This window comes from Macaca nemestrina, chromosome 6 (genome assembly GCF_043159975.1).
Source record: "Macaca nemestrina isolate mMacNem1 chromosome 6, mMacNem.hap1, whole genome shotgun sequence".
Classification (NCBI taxonomy): domain Eukaryota; kingdom Metazoa; phylum Chordata; class Mammalia; order Primates; family Cercopithecidae; genus Macaca; species Macaca nemestrina.
The window spans coordinates 7,374,734-7,398,375 of NC_092130.1; the positions used below are offsets into that span (position 1 = coordinate 7,374,734).

The 23,642-nt window shown below is 44.3% G+C and overlaps 1 protein-coding gene and 1 non-coding gene across 2 annotated transcripts in view; both read right to left on the reverse strand.

Annotated features, from left to right (window-relative positions):
* Window positions 1-2,991: 2,991 nt before the first annotated feature.
* The window catches only part of LOC105480885 (ATPase H+ transporting V0 subunit e1), a 50,042-nt gene continuing 29,391 nt past the window's right edge, over window positions 2,992-23,642 (reverse strand). The window contains exons 3-4 of the mRNA XM_011740085.3: window positions 16,051-16,180; window positions 2,992-3,483 (exon numbers count right to left, since the gene is read on the reverse strand). Coding sequence (XP_011738387.1) covers window positions 16,087-16,180 — 94 coding nt within the window. The 3' untranslated portion in view covers window positions 2,992-3,483; window positions 16,051-16,086. The remainder of the gene's footprint in view (window positions 3,484-16,050; window positions 16,181-23,642) is intronic.
* LOC112426515 (small nucleolar RNA SNORA74) lies at window positions 15,490-15,690 on the reverse strand. The gene has a single exon (XR_003017866.1). It is a non-coding gene; the product is annotated as a small nucleolar RNA SNORA74 (small nucleolar RNA).

Genomic DNA, 23,642 nt, shown 5'->3' on the forward strand with positions numbered 1-23,642 from the left:
TTGGCTCTCCCTCTGGGTCCTATCTTTTTTTTTTTTTTTTTTTTGAGACGGAGTCTTGCTCTCTCACCCACGCTGGAGTGCAGTGGCGTGATCTCAGCTCACTGCAACCTTCACTTCCCCGGTTCAAGCAATTCTCCTGCCTCAGCCTCCCGAGTGGCTGGGACTACAGGTGTCCGCCAGCACGCCCGGCTACTTTTTTGTATTTTTAGTAGAGACGGGGTTTCACCGTGTTAGCCAGAATGGTCTCAATCTCCTGACCTCGTGATCCACCTGCCTCGGCCTCCCAAAGTGCTGGGATTACAGGTGTGAGCCACCGCGCCCGGCCCCTCTCTGGGTCCTATCTTAAGAGAAAAGTACTGTCAATGCGCCCTGGGGATTTGGTCATTTATTTGGAAAATACTCTGGCCGGGCGTATTAGGAAATATGATACTCTGGCCAGGCGTTAGGAAAATATGATTCACCAACATCCGTCTCAGATGCCTGATCATGTTGTAACAAAATAGCTCCATTATTAAGGGTGAGGTGAGGAGAGAACATATGTCTGGGTTTATGTATTAATGGCATTGAATCTTCTCAAGAATTTAATAAATGAGATAACTAGGGCTCAAGGGTAAAGTGACTTCCTGGGCAAAGGAGACTTACCGAATTTCCTCTCACAAATCCTGAGGTGATTTCGTCATTCCCCCATTTCAACAATAGTATGATGGCAGGGTGCAGTGGCTCATGTCTATAATCCCAGCACTTTGGGAAGCCAAGGTAAGTGGATAACCTGAGGTCAGGAGTTCGACACCAGCCTGGCCAACACAGTGAAATGCCATCTCCACTAAAAATACATGATATTAGCCAGGCGTGGTGGCGGGTGCCTGTAGTCCCAGCGACTCGGGAGGCTGAGGCAGGAGAACGGCGTGAACCCGGGAAACGGAGATTCCAGTGAGCCGAGATTGCGCCACTGCATTCCAGCCTGGGCGACAGAGCGAGACTCCATCTCAAAAAAAAAAAAAAAAAAAAAAAAAAGACAAGACAAATGGGGCTTCTGAAAAAAAATGGACCGCTACCAACTGACAGAACAAGGCAGAACTCATAACCCTGAATCAGTCAGGGTCATGGCTTCTGCCTTCAACTGTGCCATGTAATTAAAAATGCACCAAACTGTGATAACCATGCGAAGAAACCCCCAAAGCTATCCTCCATCACTAGCGGAAGGCACACCACAGCTAAGATCTGCTGTGCCGAACCTAGGCAGGCTCCCTGTCAGCGGATGCATAAACTCAACTCAAGATACACAAAAGCCACACTTAAGGCAAGTGCTGCCACATGAAGGCACCATGAGGCTCAACTTGGAAAACATTGTTTCAAAAACCTTGCAATCTGCTGGAAAGCAGTGTAGGGTGGGAGTGGGGAAGGTTTCAGACTGACCCCCAGTGATGACAGGCTGCAGGGCTTGACTTGTAGAATCTGGAAACACAGCTGCATTGGAGTCACACTTCCTCACACCGTCAGCGCTCAAAGACTGTGGCATCCTTTTATGTAGCCGCAGTAACCACCAGCATTGCTTTCTTAGATGACAAATACTAAGGGTCATGTAAGTTGTTCTGGTGAGAGACAGCTTGGTAATCTGTAATGGCAGAATTCTTCCCTCCCACCCGAGACCCAGAGTTGGCTCCTGGCCAAAGCAACTCTGAGGGAGGCAGCGTAGCCTGTGAAAAGTGCTCTAGTGTGAAAATTAGAAAACATGGATCCTGGCTGGGCATGGTGGCTCACACCTGTAACCCCAGCACTTTGGGAGGCTGAGGTGAGTAGATCACGAGGTCAGGAGTTCAAGACCAGCCTGGCCAACATGGTGAAACCCCGTCTCTACTAAAAATACAGAAAGTAGCTGGGGGTGGTGGCACATGCCTGTAATCCCAGCTACTTGGGAGGCTGAGGCAGGAGAATTGCTTGAACCCGGGAGGCAGAGGTTGCAGTGAGCTGAGGTCGCACCACTGCACTCCAGCCTGGGCGACAGAGCGAGACTCTGTCTCAAGAAAAAAAAGAAAGAAAACATGGATCCTACTCCCCTGTCTGCTCTGACCAACTGCATTAAGCTGGGCGAGAAATTCCCCATCTGGGCTGAGCTTCCTGATCTATAAAATGATGGGGTTAGCCTGTATCACCATGGCCCCTTCAACTTTAAATCATCAATGTTTCATGGATTCCATGAAATTAGCTAATGTGGCCCTCCTGCTGGAAATGGAAAGTATGGAGTTGCCTAACAGACTGCACGAAACAAAAGAAAAGAATGAAAAGAAATGAGAGCAGGAGAGTCACTTCAACTTGAAACTCACTTTGGTCATAAGAATAGCAAAGTAATGAGTTCAGACAGTTTGGGAGGAATAGAAAAGTACAAACTGCAAAACAGGAAATCCATTCTTGGCTAGCTGTCAAAAAGCCATGAGCTGGTAAAAATTTAGGTTCATTTTAATTTTTAATTTCTTGAAAGTCATAAAGCCCTCAAATTAGTATATCGAGATGCCTGCTACTGAAACACAAAATTGTTGTCTCCTGTCCCTGGCTTTTTAATCACTCTTGACTTCTTCAGTCCTGTGTCTGAGGCTGTGATGGTTCCATTTCAGGAGCATTTGCTGCCTTGTTCTGTGGCTGACAGATATCCTTGGCCTGTTCATCATGCTACCATCTTTAAGGACAATGCTCCAACACAGCCTTATATTACAGTTCTGTGTATACTAGCCTTATCTCTCCAAATAGCTTCTGGACTTGCAGGGACTCCAATTTACACATCTTTGATCCCTCCAGTGCCTTGGCTGCAGCAGGCACTCAAATGGTTACTGAATGATTAAGAAAAGCACTTACCAGTCTTTTCAGGCATCTCAAGCTACATGGAAGGGTTTATATACCCAACCTAAGTTTAGACTACAAAATCATTTTTTAAAAAGGCATTATGTAGCGATAGAAAAGCTTATAAAAATGAATTTTACAGACACTGAACCCAGATTTCCATAGAAAGGAGAAAAATATTTATTCCAAAAGATGGCAGAAATAAGAAATTCATCCTGAAAGTATGTTTGGCGTGATTCTGTTGAGATGGCTCTTCCCTCTGAACGTGCTCTCCTACTGACCACCCCCCTGGAGTCTTGTTTGTCTTGCAGCAGTTTCTCAACACTTCACTGATTCCCATGTGAGAAGGCAGGAGCCATCTTCAAATCCACAGATTCCAAGGAGAGAGTAATGTATCTCTCAGAAGAACAGCATCTTCTATCTTAGAAGAGTACATAATCGTCTTGTGGAGTCAGCACAGTTCAGGTTACGTAGGCACGTAATTCACCAAAGTGTAAAAAAGGCGAAGTAAAACACGCTGCGTTGTAGAATAAGGCATTCAAATGTGCTGTTAACGTTTAAGGCAGCTGATGGCCAAAACAGGCAAGTCAAGAAAGGTAGCAGGTTTGGAGGTGATTTTGCATCTAGAAGGCATTCTCTTCTTGCGACCTGCAAAACGAAACCATTCTGGTAACTAGTCCTCATACATTCCTCAGGAAGGCAAAAAGTTAACATCAAGAAAGTTAACCAGGCCAATACTTTAAAATGCATAGATGTTCAACAAAATATGAAACACAGGATAATCAACGTGGCGCAAGTTTGGCCAGGTTTTGCAGGGCTGTGGCAAAAGGTCCAGTAACCAAGGACACTGCTGAAATGAGGAGCACAAGTAACACTCTATGTTACAGGACGCAGGAAGAATGAAGCTGACTGAGACTGATGGTGCTGGAATCTAATGATTTCACCACAGTTTCAAGAGTCTGTATTTTTCCCTTCCCTCTTACAGCATGGAGGGGAGGTTCCCACAGGCACGGCGAACTCTGCTCTGGGGCCAGGCTCCTGGGGAGCGGGCTCCTTGCATTGGTCTCGTACTGGAGGCTGCCCGCTAGCTTGCTCCCCGTTCTGGCTATATCAAGTGTAGGTGACAAATGACACTTTTCTTTTTTTCTAGCAGTTTAAATTCAACACCATATATATATATATATATATTTGACACAGGGTCTTGCTCTGCCATCCAGGCTGGAGTGCAGCGGCGGGATCTTGGCTCACTGCAGCCTCAATCTCCTGAGCCCAAATGATCCTGCTATCTCAGCCTCCCAAGTACTGGAACTACAGGCGCACACGAACACACTCGGCTAATTTTTATATATCTTTTGTAGAGACAGGGTTTAATCATGTTGCCCAGGTTGGGCTCCAACTCCTGGGCTCAAGCATTCTGCCCACCCCAGCCTCCCAAAGTGCTGGGATTACAGGCATGAGCCATCATGCCCAGCTGATTTTTGAATTTTTCATAGAAATGGAGTCTTGCTATATTGCCCAGGCTGGTCTCAAACTCCTGAGCTCAGGTTTCCTCTTGTCTTGGCTTCCCAAAGTTCTGGGATTACAGGCATGAGCCATCACACCCAGCCAATAAAATAAATTTTATCTGAGAATACTGAAGTAGTGAATATGTATGGTTTGTCTGTTAATTTTCCATGAAGAACACACTGATTAGACTTCATAGTACAGGCATTTTTTGACAAAGCAACAATCAAAAAAGGGAAAAATAGGCCTTCACTTTTGAAAAACCATATACAAATGGGGGATAGTTTTCACTCAAGATCAATGATACCAGTTTAAAATAAACGTAGGCCGGGCACAGTGGCTCACGTCTGTAATCCCAGCACTTTGGGAGGGCGAGGCAGGCAGATCATTTGAGGTCAGGAGTTCGAGATCAACCTGGCCAGCATGGTAAAACCCCATCTCTACTAAAAATACAGAAAAATTAGCCGGGCGCGGTGGTGCATGCCTGTAGTTCCAGCCAACTGGAAGGCTAAGGCAGGAGAATGGCTTGAACCCAGGAGGCGGAGGTTGCAGTGAGCTGAGATCACGCCACTGCACTTCAGCCTAGGTGTCAGAGTAAGACTCTGTCTCAAAATAAATAAATAAATAAATAAATAAATAAATAAATAAATAAATAAATAAAATGTAAATGTGCATTACGTTACATGGCAAAGTCATGTAGTTTGATTTTGGAATAAATTTTTATTTTTATTTATCTATTCTTGAGACAGGGTCTTGCTCTGTCACCCAGGCTGGAGTAAATGCAGTGGCACCATCATGGCTCACTGCAACTGCCATCTCCCAGGCTCAGGTTCCTCCCATCTCAGTCTCCCAAGTAGCTGGGACTACAGGCGTGTGCCACCACACCTGGCTAATTTTTGCATTTTTTTGTTGTTGTTGAGATGGGGTTTCCCCATGTTACCCAGGCTGGTCTCGAAATTCTGGCCTCGAGCAATCTGCCCATCTCAGCCTCCCAAAGCGCTGGGATTACAAGTGGGAGCCACTGCGCCCGGCTGATTTTGGAGTACATTAAGGAAGCATGTAGTTTTTTTTTTTTTGGAGATGGTGTCTCGCTCTGTCATCCAGGCTGGAGTGCAGTGGCATGATCTCAACTCACTGCAAGCTCTGCCTCCCGGGTTCACACCATTCTCCTGCCTCAGCCTCCTGAGTAGCTGGGACTACAGGCGCCTGCCACCACACTCGGCTAATTTTTTGTATTTTTTAGTAGACACCGGGTTTCATTGTGTTAGCCAAGATGGTCTTAATCTCCTAACCTCATGATTTGCCTGCCTTGGCCTCCCAAAGTGCTGGGATTACAGGTGTGAGCCACTGTGCCCAGCAAGGAAGCACGTATTCTTATCATCTTTGTTATGAAATAGCTGACTGGGGGTGGGGCTAGAGAACTTAATCAAAAGGTCCATGTTCTTATTTTGCAAAATAAAGGAGTCATAAGGTTATTATCAGATAAAACTGACAAAAGGACGGATGCGGTGGCTCATGCCTGTAATCCCAGCACTTTGGGAGGCCATGGTGGGTGGACCACTTGAGGTCAGGAGTTTGAGAACAGTCTGGCCAACATGATGTACCCCATCTCTACTAAAAAAACAAAAAACAAAAAAAAACACAAAAATTAGGCCGGGCGCTGTGGCTCACGCCTGGAATCCCAGCACTCTGGGAAGCCGAGGCAGGCGGATCATGAGGTCAGGAGATCAAGACCATCCTGGCTAATACAGTGAAACCCCGTGTCTACTAAAAATACAAAAAATTAGCCAGGCGTGGTGGTGGGCACCTATAGTCCCAGCTACTCGGGAGGCTGAGGCAGGAGAATGGTGTGAACCCGGGAGGCAGATTTCAGTGAGCCGAGATCGCACCACTGCACTCCAGCCTGGGCGACAGAGCAAGACTCCGTCTCAAATAAATAAATAAATAAATACAAAAATTACCCAGGTGTGGTGGTGCGTGCCTCTATTCCCAGCTATATGGGAGGCTGAGGCAGGAGAATCGCTTGAACCTGGGAGGTCAATGTTGCAGTGAGCCGAGATCGCACCATTGCACTCCAGCCTGGGCAATGGAGCGAGATTCCATCTCAAATAAACAAACAAAAACCTGCCAATGTGCCAGGTGCGGTGGCTCACATCTGCAATTCCAGCACTCTGGGAGGCGGGGTGGATCACCTGAGATCAGGAGTTCAAGACCAGCCTGCACAACATGGTGAAACCCCGTCTCTACTAAAAATACAAAAATTAGCTGGGTATGGTGGCACATTCCTATGATCCCAGCTACTCGGGAGGCTGAGACACAAGAATCACTTGAACCCAGGAGGTGGTGTTTGCAGTGAGCCAAGACTGTGCCACTATACTCCAGCCTGGGCAAGAGAGTGAGACTGTCTCAAAAAAAAAAAGAGACAAAACTGGCAATGAAGATAACATAAAAATATTAAGTCTAGAACCAAGAAATCTGTTTGGGGAAGAGTAAGTGAACATATTTATTAAACAATATATTAGGCTTAAATTTTATCTTTTTAAAAATTTTAGATAAATTTGCAAAATAATTCCTTCTTTACCATGATATGTAAGGTTATATATTGTAGGAGATTAAATACAAGGAGCTAAGCATGTATTTAACAATTCAAGGCAATGTACCAAACGAATGGCAAAAACTGGAGAGCTAAATATGTTTAGAAAGAAAAGAAATCACTTTGAAACAAAGTAGCCAAGGAAGGATGTGCTAGGATTTGCCAGCTGGGCACTGAAAGAGAAAGCATCAGAAAGAATTAAGAGAGAGTGGGTGAACTGAGGCAAGAAAGCAGAAGGAATTTTGACAGGAGAGTGTATTTATTAAGTTGTGTTCTAAGTTAATGAATATGGTAGGGTAGTAAGAGTCAGGAAAAACCAAGTAAAGCTAATGAGGTCAAGAACATGAAAACAGTAGGGCCCACACCACTAGGGCCTGGAGGGGAAAGTAGTGAGAAGGAAGGCAGACTGGGGTGGGAAGGCCTTGACAGTCAAGTCAGAGAGCTGGACATGGCCTGCAGGTTAGCTGTTCTTCTCTGTTGTGGCTCATCGGACTGTTGGTGACCCTGGCAAAAGTTGTGTGCTTACAACATTTTATATCGCATTTCAAGGGGCATGTACTCTCTACAGTCAGAGACCTTAGGTTAAACAAAACAAAACAAAAAACCAAACCAAAACAAAACCAAAAACCCTGCTGCAGGCCACAGAGAGCTACTGACAGTTTCTGAGGCAAGCTGATCTATTTCAGGAAGTTCCTCCACCAGGAAGATAAACAGGGTGGTGTTCTGTAGATAGATGAGGGTAGAGCCAGGGAGACCAGATGAGCCCCTGCCATACTTCAGAACTGTAGTAAGTGGGGGCAGAAATGAGGGTGCCTGAAGGAGGAATGGAAGGGAAGGGCAGACACAAGAGATATAATGAGAGCAGATGGACTTGAGGAAGAGGAGAAAAAAAATGACGCGACAGGTTCTGACCCTGACAAGGCAAACTATGATATTGGGAACTGAAATGGAGACATAGCTAAGTTTGAAATGGCAGCAGAATACCCAGCCAGAGTACTCAGAGTAAAAGATAAACTTTTTAACCACACAACACCTTGCACTGTTGAACTTCTCCCAAGTATGGCTTAATTTACATCCCAACAGATCACAAACCCCTTTGCAGCCCAGTCTTCTTTGAAATCCCTACTTCAGTACTATACACCTCACAAGCACTCAAGCATTTTTGGAATGCATAGAAAAACAGCTCCCACAGGGCAGAGGCCTAATTATCAATATCCTCTATTTCTTTCCTGGCTCGGACTTTATAATAAAATAGATAGCATTTCTATGCCTTCAGACTGTGGTCAACCATCTCAGATCATTTAATCAGGTAACAATGCTGTGCTAAACCAAGTAACTTCCAGGACACTGGGTCTGAAGCCGAAGCAACTCCTTCAAGGAGATTCCATAGTAGCAGCACACGCCACAAGGCTGTAGGGAAGTGAACACCAACAAAAACAGCAACCTTGACGTTAGAGTCCCACATACATCTTATGAAGTCACACTCAGGAATCTAAGGGAAGTAGATAACAAGGCTGGCAAAGCCAGGGATGGAGTGAGCACTGCTCTTAGGAGTACTGGACGCATTTACTTCCAGCCAATAAACATAACGTGCTGTAACTCAGTCTCTCATCGGGCTGTGGTTCGGTTCTTCAATTCGGGAAAGAAAATCATGACAATTACATTGATCAAAGCAGCAAAAGATCAGCTACGTATTTAACAGTGTGTTCTTTGGATTGATTCCATTTCATCAATATAAAATTATTCTAAAGCTTTCATAACTGGTCCTCATTTTTCTCTGTTGAATACCATGTCTGGCTTACACCTACTTTCCAAATCTGGCCTCTTAAAAGAAATCATGTACAAAATCAAACATTTTTCCTTATCAGGTGAGGTCAGACCTAAATCTACTTTCTAAACTCCTTTATCATCTCACCATTAGGTAAAAGTTCAAAATTCAAAAGGTTAAACAGAGCTCAATCCTTTGACTTTACCATCCAAAAAGTGAAGTCAGCCTGTCTTAAGAGTCTGTCTGTTCTAATGCTAGGCAGAGATTAGATCTTTTGATGTGTTAACTCCAAAGTCTTAGGTTACGATACCATTGTAATTCTGTTAAACGCAGAATAGGCATGACATGATGTTCATAATTAGGGATCTCCTGGCTTGCCCTCCTACTTCCTGGCATATTGCTTTTAAAGGAACCATGTTTAGTATAAGGGTTTCAAGCAGTCCGAGTATGTACTGTGGACTAGAGTGAAAACATGAGTAATCTGTCAATTAATCAGGTTGACAGAGATATGACAGTGAAAAGAATAAGCAGATAAAATGTCTTCAGATCCACCCACTCAGTGTTATTTAGTGTCAAAGGGCCCAATTCTCTCATTATCATGGAAGGAAATGAAACTCAAAGAAGTGAAAAGCAATGCTGGAACTAGATCCAACTGAGGCCTGAAGTTCTCAGCTTTAAACCCCAATCAACAGCCTTACCTAACACTCACTACAGTTGAAATAAAGAGTAGAAAACATAACTTGATGAAAAAGGCAGGTTAAAAAAAATTGGTATTATTGCCAGGCACACTGGTTCATGCCTCTAATCCCAGCACTTTGGGAAGCCAAGGTGGGAGGATTGCTTGAGGCCAGGAGTTCGAGACCAGCCTGGGTAACACAGTGAGACCCCATCTCTTAAATTAAAACACACACACACAGACACATATGTATAAACATATAAATAAAATATATATATTGAAGGGGAAATTAAATTGGCAAAATTCAGGTTGTGGAGAAACAGAAACTCATATACTATTTGTTTGTTTGTTTGAGATGGAGTCTCGCTGTGTTGCCCAGGCTGGAGTGCAGTGGCGCAATCTCGGCTCACTGCAAGCTCCACCTCCCGGGTTCACACCATTCTCCTGCCTCAGCCTCCCAAGTAGCAGGGACTACAGGCATCTGCCACCATGCCTGGCTAATTTTTTTTGTATTTTTTTTAGTAGAGATGGGGTTTCACCGTGTTAGCCAGGATGGTCTTGATCTCCTGACTTCATGATCCACCTGCCTTGGCCTCCCAAAGTGCTGGGATTACAGGCGTGAGCCACCGCGCCCGGCCACTCATATACTGTTGATGGGAATGCAAAACAGTATAATCTCTATGGAACACAATGCAGCAGTATCTAGAAAAATTATATATATCTTTAAACCAGAGATTCCATTTTCAAGGAGGCTATGTTAAAGATCAACAGCAAAAACAGAAAATGGCATATGCATAGGATGGCACTGTGGCTTTATGAGTAATAGCAAAAGACTGGAAATAATCCAAAAGGATTATCAATGGCTAAAGAGATGAGAAAGATCTCTATACATCAGTATGCAGCAATCTCTAGTATATATTGTTCAATGAATAAACGAAGGCACAGAATAGTATATGTAGCTGATACCTTTTCTGTAACAGCAGTGTGTATGTACATATGAATGAATTATGTATTTGCTTAATCTTTGCAAAATATGAAACAGTGAAAGGATAGATTTCTCTGAATATATCTTGTTCATAATTTGACTTTGGAAATGTTTTATATATTCAAAAAACAGCAGCAAATAAGACAGAAAAAAATACAATAATTTGAACACAAACAACTTAGTGTAACTGTATTATCAAACTGGTGACAAAACTGCCAGGGGAAATAATAACAATAATGCCAGGGCGGATGCAGTGGCTCACACCTGTAATCCCAGCACCCTGGGAGGCCGAAGCAGGTGGATCACTTGAGCCCAGGAGTTTGAGACCAGCCTGGGCAACACAGCAAAACACTGTCTCCATACAAAATTTAAAAATTAGCAAGGCATGGTGGCACACACCTGTAGTCCTAGCTACTCAGGAGGCTGAGGTGGGAGGACTGCTTGAGCCGGGAGGCGGAGGTTGCAGTGAGCTAAGATCACAACACTGCCCTCCAGCCTGACCAACAGTGAGACCCTGTCTCAAAAAAAAAATTATTATTATTATTATTATTTGAGATGAGGTCTTGCTATATTGCCGAGGCATGTCTCAAACTCCTGAGCTCAAGAGATCCTTCTGCCTCACCCCATCAAGCAGCTGGGATTACACGCACATACCACACTGTACCAGTTGTTATTTTACGTGACCTCAGAAAACAGCACTTGATGAACTCATACCTATTAGTTATACTGGTGTTATCTTGAAAGTATTTTGCCAGGCACAGAGGCTCACACCTGTAATCCCAGCACTTTGGGAGGCTAAGGCAGGTGGATGGCTTGAGCTCAGGAGTTTGAGTCCAGCCTGGGCAACATGGTGAAACCCTGTCTCTACCAAAAATACAAAAAATTAGCCAGGCGTGGTGTCACACGTCTACAGTTCCAGATACTCAGAAGGCTGAAGTAGGAGGATCGCTTGATCCCAGGAGGCAGAGGTTGTGGTGATGTACTCCAGCCTGGGTGACAGAGACCCTGTCTCCAAAAAAAAAAAAAGGCCAGGCACAGTGGCTCACACCTGTAATCCCAGCACTTTGGGAGGCCGAGGTAGGTGGATCACGAGGTCAAGAGTTCGAGATCAGCCTGACCAACATGGTGAAACCCTGTCTCTACTAAAAATACAAAAATTAGCCAGGCATGGTGATAAGCACCTGTAACACCAGCTACTCGGGAGGCTGCGGCAGAAGAATTGCTTGAACCTGGGAGGCGGAGGTTGCAGTGAGCTGAGATCACACCACTGCACTCCAGCCTGGCATCAGAGCGAGACTCTGTCTCAAAAAAAAGAAAAGAAAAAAAATGACTAAAGAAATAAAAACTCTGTAATGTTATATTTGAAGATAAAATACTAATGCAAACTTATGATTATTTTTCTTCTGAAAAATACATACTTCCTGGTTCTTCCCACTGAAAAGGCTTAGAAGCAATTATACCCCAGCAGCAACAAACACACATAGCACTCAGATCGTGATTTTTAAATGTCATTTCCACTGAACAGAACCAGGGTCAAATGGGCCTGAGAACTGACTAGTAAATCAGACATCCTTTTACTGGGGAATTCAGAAAGCAATTCAAGGAACAGCTAAATCTAAGTCTGGGACAGAAAATACACAAGAGCTGCCTGGATACGGCCAGAAAGTAAGGAAACTACTGAAAACTAACATCAAAAGTACATAGAAGCCATCCTAAACAGGCTCTCACAGACGAAAAACAAAACAAAACAAAAATAAACCAACAAAAAACAAAAACAAAAAAACACAACCATATAAAGGGTAAAAAATGATCCGTATTTCTTTCCTTTTTTTTTTTTTTTGAGACGGAGTCTTGCTCTGTTGCCCAGGCTGGAGTGCAATGGCGCAATCTCGGCTCACTGCAAGCTCCACCTCCTGGGTTCACGCCATTCTCCTACCTCGGCCTCCTGAGTAGCTGGGACTACAGGCGCCTGCCACCACGCCTGGCTAATTTTTTTTGTATTGTTAGTAGAGACGGGTTTCACCGTGTTAGCCAGGATGGCCTTGATCTCCTGACCTCAAGTGATCCGCCTGCCTTGGCCTCCCAAAGTGCTGGGATTAGAGGCGTGAGCCACCATGCCCAGTCCCATGATCTGTATTTCAAGTCTACTAAATCATCCTGTTGATGAGGAAAAGGTTTTTTTTGTTTTTGGGACAGAGTCTTGATCTGTCACCCAGGCTGGAGTGCAGTGGTGCGATCTTGGCTGGCTACAACCTCCACCCCCCAGGCTCAAGTGTTCCTCCCACCTCAACCTCCCGAATAGCTGGAACTACAGGTGTGCGCCACTTTGCCTGGCTAATTTTTGTATTTTTTGTAGAGACAAGGTTCACAATATTGCCCAGGCTGGTCTTGAACTCCTGGGCTCAAGTGATCTGCCTGCCTCAGCATCCCAAAGTACTGGGATTACAGGCTTGAGCCACTGTGCCCGGCAGGAAAGTTATTTTTATTAAAGCATTTCAGCTCATCAAATGCGGAGGTAATAATACAACTGAAAAATCGGACGAGCATGGTGGCTCACACCTGTAATCCCAGCATTTTGGGAGGCCTAGGCGGGTGGATCACCCTGAAGTCAGGAGTTTGAGACCAGCCTGGCCAACATGGTGAAAACCCATCTCTACTAAAAGTAACCAAAAATTGGCCAGGTGCGGTAGCATACACCTGTAGTCCCAGCTACTTGGGAGGCTGAGGCGGAAGAATCACTTGAATTCAGGAGGCAGGGGGTGCAGTGAGTTGAGATCGTGCCACTGCACTCTAGACTGGGTGATAGAGCGAGACTCTGTCTCAAAATAAATAAATAAATAAAAATAGAACTGGAAAAATCATCATTTGTGGCCGGGCATGCCGGCTGATGGCCATAATCCCAACACTCTGGAAGGCCAAAGAGGGAGGATCACTTGAGCCTAGGAGTTTTGAGGCCAACTTAGGCAAGATGGTGAGACCTCGTTTCTACAAAAATTAAAAGTCACATGTGGTGCTGCATGCCTGCAGCTGTTAGGGAGGCTGAGGCAGGTCGATCTCTGGAATCCAGGAATTCAAGGCAGCAGTGAATTATGATCACACCACTACTCTCCAGCCTGGGCCACAGAAAGAGACCCTCTCTATAAAAAATAAATAAAGGCCGGGCGCGGTGGCTCAAGCCTGTAATCCCAGCACTTTGGGAGGCCGAGACGGGCGGATCACGAGGTCAGGAGATCGAGACCATCCTGGCTAACACGGTGAAACCCCGTCTCTATTAAGAAATACAAAAAACTAGCCAGGCGAGGTGGCGGGCGCCTGTAGTCCCAGCTACTCGGGAGGCTGAGGCCGGAGAATGGCGTAAACCCGGGAGGCGGAGCTTGCAGTGAGCTGAGATCCGGCCACTGCACTCCAGCCTGGGTGACAGAGCGAGACTCCGTCTCAAAAAAAAAAAAAAAATAATAATAATAATAAATAAATAAATAAATAAATAAAATTTTAAAAATTAGCCAAAACATGGACTACATAGTGAGACCTTGTCTCTCTTAAAAATTAAAAAATTAGCCAGGTATGGCGGTGTGTGTCTGTAGTCCAGCTACTCAGGAGGCTGAGGCAGGAGGATCACTTGAGCCAGGAGTGTGAGGCTGCAGTAAGCCATGATGGTGCCACTGCACTCCAGCTGGGTGACAGAGACTCTGTTTCAAAAACAAAAATGTTAGGGTATGGTGGCTCAAGACTGTAATTCCAGTTACTCGGGAGGCTGAGGCAGGAGGATCACTTAATCCCGGGAGGTCAAGGCTGCAGTTAGCCGTGATTGTGCAACTGTACTCCAGCTTAGGTGACAAGAGTGAGATTCTGTCTCAATGAAAAAAAAAAAAAAACAAACAAAAAAAACAGCAGTAGCAGCAAATCACCATTTGCCATTTCCACTAAAACGATTAATTCAGGCTATGATCATCAATGGATAAAATCACTTGATAAGAAGAACTTTACAAATGAAGGAACCAGGCTGTCATTACCTGAACTCAGCGATCACATCAGCATTACTAAAAATAGGAGAGCCAGACAGCCTGTTTCTCCAGATGGGAGGCAATACACAGTTTACAGTAACACCTAAAGAGCCAAAAGCGTTGAACCTAAATCTAGTCAAGGCATTTAAAGCTAACTTCCATTTAACAAAATAATAAAAACAAAGAACAGATTAAATAAGAGGTTTCCTGACTCTCAGCCAGTGAATAAATCTTTCCACTATACTACTACTAACCTCTCTGATCCTCAGGACGAATAGAAGCTGCAAACTTAAGACTGATTTTCAAAAGGTACTGATATGGTTTGGATTGCTTGTCCCCTCCAAATCTTATGTTGAAATGTGATCCCCAATGATGGCGGTGGGGCCTGGTGGGAGGTGTTTGGGTCATGGGAGTGGATTCCTCATGGACGGCTTGGTACCCTCCTGATATGGTTTGGCTGTGTCCTCACCCAAATTTCATCTTGAATTGTAGCTCCCATAATTCCCATGTATTGTGGGAGGGACCCGGTGAGAGATAACTGAATCATGGGGGTGGTTCTCCCATACGGTTCTCGTGGTAGTGAATAAGTCTCAAGACATCTGATGGTTTTATAAGGGGAGACCCCTTTTGCTTGGTTCTGATTCTCTCTTGCTGCCACCATGTAAGAACTGCCTTTCGTCCTCCGCCATTATGGTGAGGCCTCCCCAACCACGAGGAACTGTGAGTCCATTAAACCTCTCTCTCTTTATAAATTACCCAGTCTTGGGTATGTCTTTATCAGCAGCATGAAAATGGACTAATACACCTCCCCACAGTAATGAGTGAAGTAGTTGTTAGCGCACATAAGAGTTGCTTGTTTAAAGGAGCCTGGCACCTCCTTCTCTCTCTCTTGCTCCCTCTCTCGCTGTATGACACGCCTGCTCCCCTTTTGCTTTCTGCCATGAGTAAAAACCTCCTGAGGCCTCAGAAGCCAAACAGATGCGGGTGTCATGTTTATACAGCCTGCAGAAATGTGAGCCAAATATAAATTACCCAGTCTCATGTATTCCTTTATAGCAACACAAAAACGAACGCAGGCACCTTTCTCCATCCAAAGCATTCAAAAACCTTCTTAATTTTGTTTTCTCTGTCTGCTCCCAGACTAGAACTAAGCAGCCAAAGTGAATGCTTAGCACACTCTCGGGGAAGCACAGCTCTATCTTGTACCAGTGCCAGACGCCACCAGAACAGTGGCGCAGGCAACCGGATGAAGACAAGACATTCCTCTCCCAGCAGTGTAACACCATCACAGGAACGGTTCTGTCCGGACGGCTGACTACTGCTGGAAAGAAACCTGCTCAATTTTAAATCTGCCAGCCACTTTTTAAAGTTGCTGGATCTCACAATGCCAAGTATAAACAGTTACTTTTTTGATTTGTGTCTGAAAGAGTGCCTGCAAGTTTAATTTTGTAAATCAAACTGTATTTACTTAAAAAGGCAGGGTAATAGCAGAATCTAAAAAGAATCTTATTGAGACTTAGGTAAGGAAGGCTTAAGTTCCAAGTTTATTTCTGCTCTTCAGATCGTGTTTGCATTCAGCAGCTTGCCCTTGCCATGTGTTAAAATGGCCATAAAATGCTGAGAAAAAGTCAAGGCAAACTCTGACTGCCTGACCATACTGATAAGAAAGGTCACGAGCATAGTCACCTCAAAGACTGAGCACTGTAGAGCATGTCTTCTTCTTCAAGGCCAATGATACTTCAGATACCAGATGGTTTCATTTTTCAATTGTGGTCCAAAGAGAGGGTTGAGTTGGGCCAGAATTGCAATCAGCCAACTAAAAGAAGGATGGGAGAGAAACAACAACAAAGTGGTGAAATCATGTTGGAACATGACCAGTTTCAATTAGCATGGAAAAAGTACACTAGCAAAACTTAAATCTACTGCATTCACACCAAACCTTCCATATACACTGTGCTAACTAACAGCAGCTTGTCTGATAACAAAACGTTTCCCAGGACGTAGCCTGCCTTTATCTTGAGACATATCACAAAGCAGTGAGGCTTCATCACAGTAAGTCTCTGACTTTTCTCTTATTACCCGATTACCTTTCTAAATATCCAAGATTTCCTGAATTCATGGTATCTTCGCTTCAAAGTGTTTTCACCTAATCTCAATTTATCATCATCACAACTTCCAACCTCAGGGAAAATATGTCTTATTTTATCCATTCTCCAAATGTTAAGACCCACAACCTATATGACACACCCATTTTTACGGGTACAGACAAGGGTTGACTGCAGCTTATCATCTTCCAGTTAGACTATAACACATAAGGTCCCCTTCTCTAATCCCCACCACCACGAAAATACGTAACACATCCTACTGTGGAACTTAACAGAATGGGCATTTACCTTCTCCCCAGTTTACTTCAGAATCTAAATAACGAGGCATTCCTCTGTATTACAGACTAACTATAAAGGAATTACAATGGTGCCACATCTTACTTCAGGGTGAAAAGTGAAAAATAGGTTGGGTGCGGTGGCTCATGCCTATAATCCCTGCACTTTGGGAGGATAAGGATCACTCGAAGCCAGGAGTTGATGACCAGTCTGGGCAACACAGTGAGAACCCATTTCTACAAAAAAATTTTAAAACTTCACCAGGTTTGCTGACTCGCACCCGTAGTCACAGCTACCTGGGAGGCTGAGGTGGGAGGATCCCTTGAGTCTGGGAGTTCAAGGCTCCAGTGCCATAGTTACATCACTGCACTCCAGCCTGGGCAACAGAGCAAGACCCTGTCTCTAAAAAAAGAAAAGAAAAATAGCATAGATTTACCTGTAAAATGTTCTTATATTGCTCACAAAGTTCTGTGTAAAGGGTCTTATATATGATATGGTAATTCATATGCCAAATAAAGTTTAAGAATCACTTAGACAAAAGCAAAGAACAAAAAAAAATATGCAAATATCTGGGTATTCAAACCATTCTTCACTTACTAAAGAAATATTTAGCCGGGCGCGGTGGCTCACGCCTGTAATCCCAGCACTTTGGGAGGCCGAGGCGGGCAGATCACAAGGTCAGGAGATCGAGACCACGGTGAAACCCCGTCTCTACTAAAAATTACAAAAAATTAGCCAGGCGCGGTTGTGGGCGCCTGTAGTCCCAGCTACTCGGGAGGCTGAGGCAGGAGAATGGCGTGAACCCGGGAGGCGGAGCTTGCAGTGAGCCGAGATCGCGCCACTACACTCCAGCCTGGGCTGGGCGACAGAGCGAGACTCCGTCTCAAAAAAAAAAAAAAAAGAAATATTTAATGAGCACCTACTAGGTTCTAGGCCTCAGAAATACAATGGAGAAAAACGAAATGTCACTGTCCTCACAGAGCTTATATAATAGAATGTCAGGTGATAACTGTTATGAAGGAACTCAAGCAGGGAGAAGGAATAGAGAATGGCTTCTGGGGGCATTACTTCGACAAGGTGGTCAGGGAAGGAGGAGGACAGGCAGGGGAACGAAGCAGAATACACACTGCCTTTAGTTCCTACTCAAAATCCAATTGACCATTGAACAACATGGGTTTGAACCATGCAGGTCAACTTGGATGCCTGGGTCTGCTCATATGCTTGCCTCGCCTGCCTCCACCTCCCTTTCCACCTCCTTCACCTCTTCTTCTGCCTCTACCACACCTGAGACACCAGAACCAACCCCTCTTCTTCCTCCTCCTCAGCCTACTCAGTGTGAAGACAACAAGGATGAAGACCTTTATGCCGATCCACTTCCACTTAATAAACAGTAAACATATTTTCTCTTCCTTATGCTTTTCTCAACATTTTCTTTTCTCTACCTTCCTTTATTATAGGAACACAGGATATAAAACGTATACAAACTATGTGTTAATTGACTGTTTATGTTATTGGTAAAGCTTCTGATCAACAGTAGGCTATTAGTAGTGAAATTTGGGGGGATTCAAAAGTTATAAATGGATTTTCAACTGTGCAGGGGATTGGAACCTCTAACTTCCACATTACTCAAAGGTCAACTGTGTATGAATTTGAACTTCTTTTGTTGGTGGACAGTGGTGTGGGGAGGAGGGCAGGGTTAAGGTAAACAAGCCCAACCAACCTCCAGCTACTGATCTGGGAGAGTGAAATTTGGTAACATACTGCTATACTGTCTGTATGGTGCACTGGGATCGAGGGAATCACTTTCTTTTCTTTTTTGTTTTGTTTTTTTGAGATGGAGTCTCATTGTTGTCCAGGCTGCAGTGCAGTGGCACGATCTCAACTCACCACAACCTCCGCTTCCTGGTTTCAAGCAATTCTCCGGCTTCAGCCTCCCGAGTAGCTGGAATTACAGGTGCGTGCCACCATGCCCGGCTAATTTTTGTATTTTTAGTAGAGACGAGGTTTCACTATGTTGGCCAGGCTGGTCTCAAACTCCTGACCTCGTGATCCGCCCACCTCAGCCTCCCAAAGTGATGGGATTACAGGCGTGAGCTACTGTTCTGGGCCGGGAACTGCTTTTTTTTCAGACGAAGTCTTGCTCTCGTCACCCAGGCTGGAGTGCGATGGCACGGTCTAACCTCACTGCAACTTCCGCCTCCCAGCTTCAAGCGATTCTCCTGCCTCAGCCTCCCGAATAGTTGGGATTACAGGCACCTGCTACCACACTCGACTAATTTTTGTATTTTTAGTAGAGACGGGGTTTCACCATGTTGGCAAGGCTGGTCCTGATCTCAGGTGATCCGCCCGCCTCAGCCTCCCAAAGTGCTGGGATTACAGGCGTGAGCCACCACGCCCGGCCGGGAATCGCTTTCTAAGGATAAGTAGATATATCACTACAGCAGTCTCCTTTTAAACTTTCGGGACTTTCTATTTCCTTGTAAGTGGGGAACTAGCCAAGCCCCAACTAGGCCATTATCTGGGTGGATCTCTTTTCTTTCATTTACTGTCATTTTTAGAGCTTTTTTAGAGCTGATTCTGATCACCAATGGAGAGACTGCTGGAGAATTAGCCAGCGCCACATCAGAAGCTTGTGCCCACAGAAACAAAAGGTGATTCTGTGACAGGAAACATGACACCTGAGGAAACCAGGCCAAAACAGATAGTTCAAGCTGACTCATTTAATAAACAAAAAGTTCATTCAGATGATATTTTCTGATCCATCCTTAGAACGAGGGTATTAAACACAAACACAATACTAAGACTTGTAGTTGAGATTCAACATCCATCTGACATTATAAAAAAAGGAGGAGAACAGCACAGGCAGACACACTGAAGAGCTCTGTGACTGCAGTCGACGCTAATGGTGCAGAGCTAAGAGTCATGGAAAATTCCAAACTAACCGAGGACTTCCCCAATCCCGGCAGGCAATACCAGCTGCCTGAAAAAAAACACTTTCGTAAGAGACTGAGACAACTGGCCAATGCCTAGAAATACTAAATAAAAAATCCATTAGAATTTAAACTAGCCCCTATCTCCTTTTGTAACCAAGAACATATAGCACAGAATGAAAACACCACTTCCTAGCACTTTGTAGGATGTTGTAGCGGAGTGGTTCTCTTCCCCAGCTGCAAATTATAATCACTCAGGGAACTTTTAAAATATACTGATGCTATTTCTGAGAGTGGAAAAAACATTGACTCCTTTTCCTCTGCTTTCACACCGCAATAATCAACATAGAAGACTTCTATAGCCAAATGTGTGGGGATTTCTCCCCACCAACAAGCACACAATCAATTCTGCAGCAGACACCAGCTGGGTGTCCTCCAATTCAATCCTGACACTATCTGCCTGGAGGTAGCATCAGATCTCACAGGGTGAGGGCTTGGTTCCACAAGACTGCCCCTCACTTCTGATTCCAATCGCAAGTCTACCTGTGCTTCTGACCAACTGGCTATAAATTGGGGAGGCCCCAACCCTTCTTAGGTTCAAATTAATCTGCTAGAGCAGCTCGCGGAGCTCAGGGAAACATGTTTTTCTGGTTTACTATAAAAGATATTACAATGTGGGCACGGTGGCTCACACCTGTAATCTCAACACTTTGGGAGGCCAAGGCGGGTGGATCACTTGAGCCCAGGAGTTCGAGACAGCCTGGCCAAGATGGTGAAACCCGTCTCTACCAAAAATATGAAAGTCAGCTAGCTGGGCATGGTGACACACATCTGTAGTCCCAGCTACTTGGGAGGGTGAGGCAGGAGAATCGCTTGAACCTGGGAGGTAGAGGCTGCAGTGGAGATCGCACCACTGCACTTTAGCCTGGGTAACAGAGTGAGACTGTCTCAAACAAACAAACAAAAGATACTACACAAGATACAGATGAAGGGATGTACAGGGTGAGCTATGGAAAGGGGCACAAAGTTCCCACGCTCTTCCTGGGAACACCACCCTCTAGGAATAGCTTCCAGATTTCCCGAACCTCTCAGAACCCAATCCTTTTGGATTTTTATGGAAGCTTCCTTGTGTAGGCATGATTGATTACATCACTGGCCATTGGTGATCAATTTAAGGTTCAGCCCCTCCCCCTTCCCCTGAGGTTTGGCTATGGGGCTGAAAGTCCCAACCCTCTAATCCTTCCTTGGTTGTCTGGTAATTAGATCCCATCCTGGAGCTACCAAGGGGTTGGTCAATCATCAGTCAATCATTAGCATACAAACAAGTCACTTTGGAGATGCTAAGGATTTTAGGATGGAGACAAAGACTAAATTTATATTTCACAATATCACAACTTCACATATAACCTTTCATTTCATTCTTGTACTAGGAAACAGGCAGAAAGTCTAAGTGATTGGCTTATGGTCACAATGCTAATTAGGTAGTAGTAGATCCTAGACCAGGAATAAAATCAGATTAATGTTTCCACTTCAAAAAGTGACATTCTGGAATACGTTAACTGAGAACATTTCAGAAGGCATTAATTTAGCTAAATCTAAATAGAGAATTCAGAAAATGAGAATCCATCCGCTGAGCACTGATTAAGTGCAACACAAGCCTTCGGTACCTTCGCTAAAGAATATCCAGAAGCAAGAATGAAGACCACTTTCTTGGTCAGGTCAGTATTTAGAAACTTTTTCTTCTCATTTACCATTTCTCTGTGTTGGTATCATTTCAAGTCCTCTCTTCCAGTTGGTATGAAATACACAAAGTACTGTTGCTGAGTAGAGTCACCCTATTTTGCAATCAAACACAGAAGGAACTTATTTCCTCTGTTTAATGTTTGTACCCATTGTACTATTCTTTATCCCTACAACTTTCCTTCCTTCCCAGTCTCTCATATCTATCATTCTATTCTCCACATCTATGACATCAAATTTTTTAGCTCCCACATACAAGTGAGAACTTTGTCTTTCGATATTTGTCTTTCCACACTTGGCTTATTTCACTTAAGATAATGGCCTCTAGTTCCTCCCATGATCCTGCAAATGACATGATTTCGTTCTTTTTTATGGCCGAATACTATTCCATAGTGTACATATAACACATTTTCTGCATCCATTCATGTGTTGATGGACACTTAGATTGATTCTCTATCTTTGCTACTGTGACTAGCACTGCGATCAATATGCGAGTGCAGGTATACCTTTGACATACTGATTTCTCTACCACTGGATAAATACCCAGTAGCGGGAATGCTGGATCATATAGTAGTTCTATTTTTAGTTGTTTGAAAAATCTCCATACCATTTTCTATATTGGCTGCACTAATTTACATTCCCACCAACAGTGTATAAAAGTTCCCTTTTCTCTGCATTCTTGCTAGCATCTGTTATTTTTTGGCTTTTTTTTTTTTTTTTTTTTTTTTAAAAGATGGAGTCTCCCTTTACGGCCCAGGCTGGAGTGCAGTGGCACGATCTTGGCTCACTGCAACCTCCACCTCCTGGGTTCAAGTGATTCTCCTGCCTCAGCCTCAGGAGTAGCTGGGATTACAGGCACCCACCACCACACCCAGGTAATTTTTAAATTTTTAATAGAGATAGGTTTCACCATGTTGACCATGGTTTGGCCAGGCTGGTCTCAAACTCCTAACCTCAGATAATCTGCCTGCCCAGGCTTCCCAAAGTGCTGGGAATACAGGCATGAGCCACCATGCACGGCCATATTTTGGCTTTTTAGTAATAGCCATTCTAACTGGAGTGAGATGATATCTCATTGTGGTTTTGATTTGCATTTCCCTGGTGATTAGTAATATTGAGCACTGCTGGCCATTTGTAATGTCTTCTTTTGAGAAATATCTAGTCATGTCCATTTCTCAATGGGATTTTTGTTTTTTTACTGTTGTTTGAGGTCCTTATATATTCTGGATCTTAGTCTCCTGTCAGACGAGTAGTTTGCAAATATTTTCTCCCATTCAGTAAGTTGTCTCTTTATTCTATTGATTGTTTCTTTTGCTGTGCAGAGCTTTTTAGTTTAATATAGTCCCATTTACCTATTTTAGTTTTTGTTGCCTCTGCCTTTTTTTTGACAAGTGTCTTGCTCTGTTGCCCAGGCTGGACTGGAGTGGCACAATCACAGCTCATTGCAGCCTCGATCTCCCAGGCTCCTGGGCTTAAGCGATCCTCCTACCTCAGCCTCCTGAGTAGCTTGGACCACAGGCACGTGCCACCATCCTTGGCTAATTTTTAAAATTTTTTGTAGAGACAGGGTCTCATTATGCTGCCTAAGCTGGTCTCGAATTCCTGGGCTCAACTGATCTTCCCACCTCAACCTCCCAAAGTGCTGGGATTACAGGTGTGAGCCACTGCACCCAGCCTGTTGCCTGTGCTTCTGAGGTCTTACAGTCATAAAACTTTTGCCTAGACCAATGCTCTGAAGAGTTGTCCCTATGTTTGCTTCTAGTTGTTTTATAATTTCAGGTCTTATGTTTAAATCTTTTCTTCTCTTTTTTTTTTTTTTTTTTGAGATGGAGTTTCACTCTTGTTACCCAGGCTGGAGTGGAATGGCGCACGATCTCAGCCCACTGCAACCTTCATCTCCCAGGTTCAAGTGATTCTTCTGCCTTAGCCTCCCAAGTAGCTGGGATTACAAGCATGCGCCACCACGCCCAGCTAATTTTTTGTATTTTCAGTAGAGACAGGGTTTCTCCATATTGGTCAGGCTGGTCTCGAACTCCCGACCTCAGGTGATCTGCCAGCCTCAGCCTCCCAAAGCGCTGGGATTAAAGGTGTGAACCACCGTGCCTGGGCCTTGTTTAAATCTTTAATCCATCCTGAGTTGACTTTTGTATATGGTGACAGGAAGGGTCCAATTTCACTCTTCTGTATATGGTTATCAAAGTACACACACACATACACACACACCCAC